The sequence below is a fragment of the Phyllopteryx taeniolatus genome, chromosome 20 (assembly GCF_024500385.1).
Source record: "Phyllopteryx taeniolatus isolate TA_2022b chromosome 20, UOR_Ptae_1.2, whole genome shotgun sequence".
Lineage (NCBI taxonomy): Eukaryota > Metazoa > Chordata > Actinopteri > Syngnathiformes > Syngnathidae > Phyllopteryx > Phyllopteryx taeniolatus.
The window spans coordinates 5,454,373-5,464,824 of NC_084521.1; the positions used below are offsets into that span (position 1 = coordinate 5,454,373).

Consider the following 10,452-nt stretch of genomic DNA (forward strand, 5'->3'; position numbering starts at 1 on the left):
TTTTACACTAGTCGAGTACGATTTGAAATGACAGACTATCAGTGTCAAGACGAACAAAAAACACCAGCGCAAAGCATCCACGGGCGTGTGCTGCCCAATGCGGAAGTATTGTTACCTCACTGAAGTGCATGATGACATTATTGGCTTTGTCGAACGTGTTTACGATAAGCTTCATTCGTTTTTCACACGTAGTTTAATAAGGATAATACGCGGAGTCAAAACAAGCAAACATAGTTATGCTGCACAATGCGGAAGTAACTTGCAGTGAATCCTCTCGCTTCTTCTCCTATGAGCCCGAATCTCTTCATATGATTTTTGCATAATTCGACCAGTTGCCCAATGCGGAAGTAACTTGCAGTGAACGCTCTCGCTTTTCTGTGTCAGCCCCTAGAGCTCTCCGCTGCAAGGGATCCTGGCTGCTATGCTATCGTACAGCAAAGCAGTCCTCTGGCGCTTATCTGCTTAAACGAGGCGGCGCACTTGGAAGATGGCTCTGGCTGAATGGAAATCCTAATGACAGTCTCCAAATTTGCCTCTTTTTGTACCATGGTGAGTGTCGTGTGAACGGCGGCCGCGTCTTTATGCGCTTTCCGTCGCGACGAACGTGTACTTTAGTGTGCTGCTCGAGCCCCCGTTTGTAGCGAAGGGCGCTAGTTAGCCACATAAGCTAACGTCAGGCTAACAGGCAGCCGACGAGTGACAGCTCGCTAACCGCCGGAGCGCACAGCTGGAGAATAGACGAGCGAACGCCGCTTTAATGTGAATGTTGCTAGGGTTAGGGGAACGGCACGCAAGAGGCTAAGTTGAGGCGTTCGGTCTCTTTGACAAGCTACTTGGTATTCGTAACGCAAGTCAATGACGACATGGTCGAACATCAGCTGCGCAGTTGTGGAGTGCACAAGCTCCATGTCCGCAATACACGGGTCCTCGTTTTACGTTGGAGTTCCGGTCACGTACGTAAGTCTGAACGCGCCGTAGCCTGCCTTTAACACGCTAACGGAGTAGTAAAGTCATAATGAGTGCCAATATGTGTAGGAAAAACACTTGTAGGCCATAAATATAAAACAATTCGTACCCTCGTAGCGTTCTATGTCGGTACCGTCGTAAACAGAGGACCACCTGAATCATAAAAGTTGCTGAACCAAACAAGGAGGGATGACGGAGCAATCTCACTGAAAGCTAAGGAGGCAATGTCATAACATCATTGCTTCAGTTATTGCAGAAAAAGTCCAATACAGTGGCACCTTGCCTTACGAGTAGGAACGGGCGAGTACCGATACCAGGTAACTATATGGTATCGGGTACTTGTGAAGGCTGCCGATACCAGCCAACGATACTTAAGGCAGAAAAATGTGACATTGAGTAAGTCCTCCTCGCCAATAGTTGGCGTTACACTGCGGTGGTTTGACTAAACAGCACAATTATCTTTTTTGTGTTAATTGAAATTGTATCTCTCAGAAGTATGATGCGGTATCAGTGAGTACTCAAGAGTGAATAATGGTACTGGTATCGATCTGAAAAAAAGTGATAGACTACCGTATTTTCACGACCATAGGGCGCACCTTATTAAAAGGCGCAGTCTCAGTTACGGGGTCTATTTCTGTATTTAACACATACATAAGGCGCACCGCACTATTGAGCGCAGGCATGGTAAAACATACGCTAGCTTAAAACATACGGTAGCATGCACGCACGCTAATACAAAGTTTTTAAAAAGGCAGCATTTCGGTTGTACTTTATTGAAGTATTTAACAATGTACTCACGTTATTTTTTGATCAGTCCTCATCCACAAATCCATCAAAGTCCTCATGTTCTGTATCCGAAATGAACAGCTGGGCAAGTTCTCCAACAAACACGCCGGGTTCGCTCTCATCATTGTCTGCGTCAGCAATGATGCCGGCTTTCGCGAAAGCTCGGACAACCATCAAAGCAGATACCTTAGCCCAAGCATCCACAATCCATTCGCATATGGTGGCGTAACTCGCTTGGCGTTGCCTCCCAGTCTTAGTTGCACTTGGTTTTATCACAGCGGCTGTGAGATGGGCGCGCATGGAGTCACAGATCAACAGGGACGATGTGACTTGTGGAAAAAAAAAACCATCCGGTCTACTTTACATACACTCAGCCACTCTCTCATTTTCTCCTCGTCCATCGAGCCCTTTTAACAATGACTTCGGCTGGAACCTTTTCTTGAGGCAGCGTCTTCCTCTTAAAAATCACCATAGGTGGCAGTTTCTGTCCATTACCATGGCAACCAAGCACAACAGTAAAAGCCGACTTCTTGTGTCCCGTTGTGCGTATCGCTACCGTGGTGGTCCCCTTCTTCTCGACAGTGTGGGGGTTCACCGGGATGTCGAAAGTGAACGGCACCTCGTCCGTGTTGGTGATGTGGTTGGGCTGGATGTGTTTGTCGGGAATCTTTTTACTGCAGTAGGAGCGGAAGATGGCCAGCTTTTCCTTGTAATCTGCCGGAAGTTGCTGCGCCACGGTAGTCCTTGCCCGGATGGATAGATGGCGCCGTTTCATAAAACGAACGCACCAAGACGGACCTCCTTGAAAATGTTCGATTTTCATTTCTTCTGCAAACGTTTTTGCCCTCAGTCGAATGGTGACTGTAGAGGCGTGTCTCCTGGCTGTTCTTTGCTCATTAATCCATTGCTCGAGTTGATCTTCCAACTCGGGCCACCTCACCTTGTTTCCGCGGTAACTCAGCTCGTTTTCCTGCTTCCTCCACTTGCGAACCATGGATTCCTTGATCTTGAATTCTCTGCTCGATTCCCATGTTCCTCAGCGTAACTGACAGCTTGGAGTTTAAACTGTGCTTCGTAAGCGTGTCTCTTCGTAGGTGGTATGTTCGGGGGCCCTTAGCCAAACCGATGTTGTTTTGCACAATGCACATACCGGCGCTATATACCCACTGGGGGCGTGCCTTTAGAGTCCTCCTTCACGCGCATCCTCCCCCCTTTAAGTCCGCATGCTGTACTCAGTCATGTCCACTTTTGCTCTGTATAAGCAGCGTCTCAGCAGGAAATGCTCCCAGTCAGTCAAGCGGAGCGCTCATCAAAGTCACACAACAACATTTACAGATTTTGGAACTCGGTGCACACACAAGCCGCGCCGCATTATAAGGCGCCCCGTCCATTTTGGAGAAAATCTAAGACTTTTAAGTGGGCCTTATGGTCGTGAAAATACAGTACTTACTAGTGACGCGACTTACAAGATTTTCGAGATACGAGCTATTGCTTAGCTGTTTTTTTTTTTTTTTTTGCTTTGACCTGCGGGCAAAAATTTGAGATGCAATCGGTGGGTGGTGGCAGCAAACTCGATTCCCTTCAAGTTGTGTCAGGCTGGTAAAGTGGTGTTGGTGTATGAGTGCAGATGTCCCTAGTATATACGTCACTGATGGGTGTTTTTGTAGTTTGAAAAAGTCAATCTTGCTACTTGTGACACAAATAAATAACAACACCGTCTAAATCCAACCTAAAGTAGTTTTTTTTTTTTTTTCCATTTACTGGGAGGTACGCTGTACCCGTGGGTAAATTGTCCAAGTTTCACAAACTGGAGCCGCTTTCCTCACGCCTACCTTGTGTTGACTGTAAATAAACACTTGACTCCTTTGTTCCATGATCACCAGCTATTTGCACACGCGCAGCGATTTCGATTCTGCCAGTGAATGGCCATCAGGGAGTTGACTTCCTTGTGACCCATTCTTCCCAGTAACAAATGACGTTGAGCACGGCAAGCGCGTTGGCTATTCACTTTTGTGTGCCGACGACGTAGCGTTTATGTGACCAAGATAATAACACCTGATGTCTTTTTTGGCCTTCACAGGGCGCCAATGCCTCTGCTCTGGAGAAAGAGATTGGATCTGAGCAGTTTCCGGTCAACGAGCACTACTTCGGCCTGGTCAACGTATGTCACCTTCACGAGATTCAGGGTTTTCTGCATGTTTCCACCCCACGTGTGAACCGGAACCTGCTTTCTTTTCCAGTTCGGGAACACCTGCTACTGCAACTCGGTGTTGCAGGCGCTCTACTTCTGCCGGCCCTTCCGGGAGAAGATCCTGGCGTATCGCGGGCAGCCTCGACGCAAGGAGAACTTACTCTCCTGCCTGGCCGACCTCTTTCACAGCATCGCCAACCAGAAGAGGAAAGTTGGCGTCATACCGCCCAAAAAGTTCATCACACGGCTGCGCAAAGAAAACGGTAAGAAGAATGTGTCGGAGTTTTTCTTTTGTTGTTGTTGTTTTTGTCAGAGATTTCATTTCATTGCCACGTCGCCCTACCACCTCTTCATTTGGTCTCGGCGCAGAGCTGTTCGACAACTACATGCAGCAGGATGCCCACGAGTTCCTGAACTACCTGCTCAACACCATCGCCGACCTGCTCCAGGAGGAGCGGAAGCAGGAGAAGACCAATGGCCGCCTGGCCAACGGCACCTTGGACTCGCAGAACAACAACAGCAACACCGCGCCCGCGCCCACCTGGGTGCACGAGATCTTCCAGGGCACCCTCACCAACGAGACCCGCTGCCTCACCTGCGAGACGGTAAGGAAGTCGACCCAGTGCTTTGTCTGACTTCGGAGGTAGTAGCAGAGCGATATCAGAGCGTAAGAATACCGGGACGGGTGTTTTTTTTTTTTTTTTTTAAACACCCGATGCTCACTTCTCCCATCTTGTTGTTGAAAGCAATTGTCACTGCCCGATAAATATTTTTATAACACATTCCAGGGCTGACATCGAATTATCGGTTTGCAGGATGCTTCATCTAGAGATGAATGATTGTACCTATCAACTGTAGTAAAAATTCAAACGTAAGTAATGCAGTTGGCATTAGTCCTGAATTTCACGGAATTGTTTCTGCTAATGCGCGAGGTCCCTTTTAAGAGTGACACAGTGTTGCCAAACTCTGCATATTTGCGGTTCGACACTGTCAAATTTGAATATTATTCAGATTTTTGGGGGAGCCTCTGTTATTTGCTGAAAATCACTTCTTTTTTTGTGCTCAGGCCAGAGCAATAATGGTTTGGCTTTGGTGCCATCTGGTGGAACCTTGGTGCTGTTGTCAAGTTAAATTCATTTATAGTGATTTATTTTTTTTCTTAGATGTGCATTTTAGATGTCCTGTTTTGTTGGCGGTCCTTGAATGCGTTTGCGAATAGCCATGTAGTCCACCTTTGCTGCTGCAATTTGCCTGTATTCCCTAACATTTATTATGTTGTGTGAATGTCAAAAGGTGAGTTTAATGACTTAATACCGTTTATGTAAAGTGCTCATGTGCCTGTTTGTCACGTCAGTCTATGCTAGTGTGTGCTATTTAAGCTAGTATAGTATTGAGGAGCTCCATGTTTGTGTCGAAAAATGTAACTACTGAATACAGTCGTTCATGTAACATGGACACCCGCGACGCTAGAGAGGATAAGCGGTTCAGAAAATGGATGGGTGGAATGTAACACAGGTTCGTGATTGTGTACATTATGCAAGGTTGTTGCTGCTGCATAATTTCAGTGCTATGCCGCCATCCTTTGGCACCCATGCGCTATTACAAACTCTTTTATAAAACCTTTTACATTCCCTACAAATAACTCCATTTATTGATTGTTAAAAAAAATAATTTTTTGTGAGATTGATTTGTTCATCGGCCACAAAATGGAACGCAACACTTAACATTAACGTTAACATTAACACTGTGCTTAAGATAGAGGACAATTACACACAAAAAAACTATTTAAATTAGTGATTCAATTAAAATGTATTGCACAGAAATGCAAAAAAAAAATGTTTCAAGCACTGTAACATAATGCAGAGTTCGAACATTAATCTTTTTGCATCTGTGTTTTTAGTTGACTTTGTAATACCGCCACCTACAGGACTGGAGCGGAACGCTTACCATCTTTGCCCATCTTTTCCTTCCAGATAAGCAGCAAAGATGAGGACTTCCTGGACCTTTCTGTGGATGTAGAACAGAATACCTCCATTACACACTGCCTCAGGTAAAGGCCTTTTTCACGTGCCTCCCCTTGTGGCGGGGCTCAAACGTGAAACTCAAATTGTGCCGTGTTTCGCCCCCTCAGAGGCTTCAGCAACACAGAGACACTGTGCAGCGAGTACAAATACTACTGTGAAGAATGTAGGAGCAAGCAGGAGGCGCACAAGAGGTGTGTTCAGCTCACAGTTTTAACATCTTAACTATTTTTTAAATTGTGAGAGACCCCACACATGATTTAAAAAAAAAACAAGGCATCTTTCCGCTTATCATGTGTGGTGTACACAGCACGCCATCCTCATAACGATATCTCCACCAACAATCTCCTCCCTCGAACCAGATGTCTGTAGTAGTACCAAGACTGTCCTGTGAGAGGTAGCGTGGTCTCACAGGGGATAATACACAAACAAGACGGCGGTCTAGTAGAAGAAAAAATAGAAGCTCGGCTGTTAAGTTTATCTGTTAACTACAGTGCACATTAGGCTTTGCGATCGCAACACATTCGTAACTTTCGAGGTTTTGTGTCGTTTTCCAGTCAGATCGCTCTTCACACACCACAGGATAATTGCTCAGGATGAAATTTCAGAGATTTAGGCCAATCGGGCGTTTAATATAAATGGGTGAAAATGCTCAAATTCAGTGACAAATCCTCCTCCTCCTCACACACCCACGCGACAGGATAATCACTCATGCTAATCTTTTAGAAACATATGACGACTTTGATTGGAAGCGGGGTGGAAAAAAATGAAGAATCATCATCTTTTATTGTCATGAACATGCATGCATGCATGCACGCGAAATTTGTTCTCTGCATTTAACCCATCACAGTGAACACATACACGTTAGTGGAACACACTGGAGCAGGGGGCAGCTGAAGCGCCTGGGGAGCATTTCCGGGGTATCAGTGTCTTGCTCAAGGACACCACAGCCGTGAGTCCGGGGGATGTTGGCGGATGGTCGGGTCGGGGTCTTGAACCTAGCTCCCCCATGGTGGCAGGCGTTGATTTGTGCCGATTGGATGTGTGTACCCCGCTTAACTGGTGGTTCCACGCTTTGTCCTGTCCGCCTGCGCTGCAGGATGCGCGTGAAGAAGCTGCCGATGATCCTGGCCCTGCACCTGAAGCGCTTCAAGTACATGGAGCAGCTGCAGCGTTACACCAAGTTGTCGTACCGCGTCGTCTTCCCGCTGGAGCTGCGCCTCTTCAACACGTCCGGAGACGCCACCAATCCCGAGAGGCTCTACGACCTGGTCGCCGTGGTGGTGCATTGTGGGAGGTGCGTAGCTGCCGAGGACAGAAGCAACCATCTTGATATTTATATTAAAACAGTAGCAGAATCTGTAAAGAGAATGGTTTGGGGGAAAAAACAAAAGGTTCTCAAAAATATACACAATTGTGGGCCTCCCCCGTAATAAATGCTTTACACCTTATACTCTACTTTTGAGTAAATAAAAACCATGGCAAATATAAAAAGGCAATATTTTTTTAATATCAAACTTCCTCTCCAAATAAATGGATATAAAATAAATAAATAAATTCCTCAAGTCAATGCCTTAGCTCCATGCCACTATTTGGAAAAAATATAACTTTGTTTTTTGACTTGAATATTAAATGCTTATTTTGTATTCAAATATAAAAATACATTTCTAAATAAAGTCCTCCCCTCAACAGAGCGTCTACAGTTCAGTAAATAAAAGATGGTACCATGCTTTTTTTAGACCGCTATAAAAAAAATTGGGTTTTGCCGCAACTTTTTGTCTTTGCAGTGGTCCGAACAGAGGCCACTACATTGCCATCGTTAAAAGTCACGACTTCTGGTTGCTGTTCGACGACGACATCGTGGAGGTAAAGATGAATGTTTGATTTCCCGCTTTACATGTTTTAAAACCTTTTTTTTTTTTTTTTTTTGTAAATCACTGTTTGTATGCTTGTTCAGAAAATCGATGCGCAGGCCATCGAGGAGTTCTACGGCCTCACCTCGGAAATCTCCAAGAACTCCGAGTCGGGCTACATCCTCTTCTACCAGTCCAGGGACTAAACACGGGCCGAGCCCATGGGACAATAACGAACGAAATGGCGTCGAGGATACTGTTAACGGCATAGCACGCCTATTTGTACAGATGTTTTTTTTTTTTTTTTTTTTTTTTTGAGTGGCGTTCTAGTTTGAGGGATGAATGAGCCTTCGATCATTCATATTTCCCCTCACCCAAGTTGGGAATTATCCAAACTAAGATACAAGGGGTGACCGGGATTGTGTATTTCTACAGTGTACAGAATGGTATTTGTATAAATATTACAAAAAAAAAAGCTATTATTGGAAAACGTCAGAGATGTATTAATAACACTATGGTGCACTTTTGATACCGTTTTGTAGGTGTTGGTGTGTTTAACATGAGGGAGCGATGGAGGATGAGAAGGCCTGAATCGTGATCATTTTCTGTTTTAAAGAAAAAGAAATAAAGCCAGTATTTAGGCAATGCACTCTCTTTCTTCTGAAGTCACAGTGATGATTCATAGCTGCTCAATATCGCCCCTCAGTGGTGCTACCTGCTTAAGACGTTCACTTCTGCTGCAACAAGAGCTATTTTTAAGTTGTGTAGTCCCTCTGGGCAGGTGCTGGGTTGGGGCTTCATGAGAAAGTTTTATTTAGCAATACAAAATGTGGTAGGTATGTCTATCATGAGATGACCCACCCAAAAGTCTGAAAGGACACAGCTCTGCCATTTTGGTTTGAAGAGGCCATTTTAGAGACAAAATTGTTGGGAATTGTTTGAAAATCCAGCACACGAAGACAGTTTCATTTAGTAACATGAAATTTGGTAGGTGTGTCCACCATGAGGTGATGTACCAAAAAGTCTTTAAAACTCATGCTGGGAAAAACATACAGGTCTGCCATTTTAGTTCTACGAAGGAATCAAATGTTTTTTTGTATAACCCGACTCACAGAATAATGATCGGCCACAGGAGCGTAACCTCATGGGCAGGAAGTAAAAGGAACAATCCTTTTTCTTTGGAAGGCGCGCCAGACGCAGGTCCCCTCCTCCCTTCTCCATCAGTTCGTGAGCCACCCCTCCCCTCTCATGTCCTCACGCAGCCGCAGTCTGCACGTTTCTTTTTCCTCCCCTCCTCTCTCTCTTCATCCTCACATCACCAAGCCAAAAGAGGAGCCGCCGCATCACCCCCCTGGACCCCCCCACCACCAGCAGCAGCCGCCGCCGCCTCCTCTCTTCTCTTCTCCAGCCACAGCTCCCTCCTCCAGCGGCATGGATGTAAAAGGTTGCCTCTGAACGGCTCCAGCGTCAGCTCACAGACTCAAGGTAAGCTGCATTGAGCATCCATGACATGCGGGAGTAAAATGACCAATCCTCCCTGCCCCCCACACCTTTCCCTCCCACTCCAGCATCCTTTCTGCTGACGTGGAGCAGCAGGAATATCAGCAGCAGTAACATATGGCCACTTTGGGTGCATGTTGCTGTTGTGCGAGGTGGGGTGGGTCGGCCTCCTACCACCGGTGTACATATTCTGTTAGTCAACGTGGCCTGCTATGTGCTTTGATGCCCTTCGCCCGAGCAGGGAAGCATGTCTTTGTGGGTGATTGCGTTAAAACAGTCAGTGTTGTGCTCAGACCTCTGCCAAGGGCCTAACATTTTGGATACCCAACCTGCATGTGACTGAATTTTGTCATGTGGGATTCACTGTTATTCATTCAGATATGTTGGAAAATCATCCTTTGTATCAGAATTTCATGAGATCTGTTTCCTTAGGCCACGCACAAAGTTGAGTGAAAATCAGCTGAGTAGTCTTCACGTAATCTTGCTGAGCGATTACATTCACCCAAGGCATATTAATGAATTTACATCATTGAGATGTATGAATAATTTGTTGTTTTGTAAAATGTTGAAAAATGCATCGTAACGTTGACAAAATAGGGGGGGGGGGGAGAATTACCACCATTTTGGGGGGGGGGGGGTGATTACCACCATTGGGGGGGGGGGGGGCACACCTCCACGAAGGCATATTAATGTTGCCATAAACTTTAGTTTTATTTGTTCACAAATTAAATATTTTTTTATATTCGTGTTGACAACAGTAGGAAAAAGCCCCTATTTAACATTTGGAGCACAGTTCTCCGAGATGGCATATTAAGGAATTTTGAGCATAAACTTTAATGAATTATCTGTTCATAAATTAATGAAAATGGCAAAATGCATATCGCATGTTGACAAGAGTGTGGGGGGTGGTGAACTCTCCTATCACAGACCTATGCGAAGGGATAATGAATGGACTGTTCACAAATGAAGTTAAAAGGCATTGCATGTTGACAAAAGTAGGGAAGAACTATTCACCAACCTTTCGAGTACAGACCTCTACGAAGGCATATTTATGAATTTTTGTCATCAAAATTCATACATATATGTGTAGAAATTAATGAAAATGTTGACAACAGTTGAGGAAAACCGTTACTTA

At 45.3% G+C, this 10,452-nt stretch overlaps 3 protein-coding genes across 6 annotated transcripts in view; 2 read left to right on the forward strand and 1 right to left on the reverse strand.

The window, feature by feature from the left end:
* Positions 1-8,462, forward strand: usp12a (ubiquitin specific peptidase 12a). Its single transcript, XM_061758234.1, has 10 exons — positions 1-105; positions 385-549; positions 3,833-3,913; positions 3,993-4,206; positions 4,313-4,548; positions 5,917-5,993; positions 6,075-6,158; positions 7,064-7,261; positions 7,752-7,830; positions 7,922-8,462. The coding sequence occupies exons 2-10, from the start codon at positions 502-504 to the stop codon at positions 8,021-8,023; spliced, it is 1,119 nt and encodes a 372-aa protein (XP_061614218.1). The 5' UTR covers positions 1-105; positions 385-501; the 3' UTR covers positions 8,024-8,462.
* Positions 7,133-10,452, reverse strand: part of wasf3b (WASP family member 3b) — a 23,032-nt gene continuing 19,712 nt past the window's right edge. Inside the window, exon 10 of one of the 3 annotated variants that reach the window (XR_009785899.1) lies at positions 7,133-7,269. Coding sequence is in view for 1 of the 3 variants with exons in the window: in XM_061758233.1 (XP_061614217.1) it covers position 7,323 (1 nt within the window). In the remaining 2 variants the exon portion in view is untranslated. Of the gene's footprint in view, positions 7,324-10,452 lie in introns of all 3 variants that reach the window. The other 2 variants (XR_009785900.1, XM_061758233.1) reach the window with 2 other exon arrangements.
* The window catches only part of gpr12 (G protein-coupled receptor 12), a 7,090-nt gene continuing 5,640 nt past the window's right edge, over positions 9,003-10,452 (forward strand). For both annotated transcript variants that reach the window (XR_009785901.1, XM_061758235.1), the window contains exon 1: positions 9,003-9,302. The gene's annotated coding sequence lies outside the window, so the exon portion shown is untranslated. The remainder of the gene's footprint in view (positions 9,303-10,452) is intronic.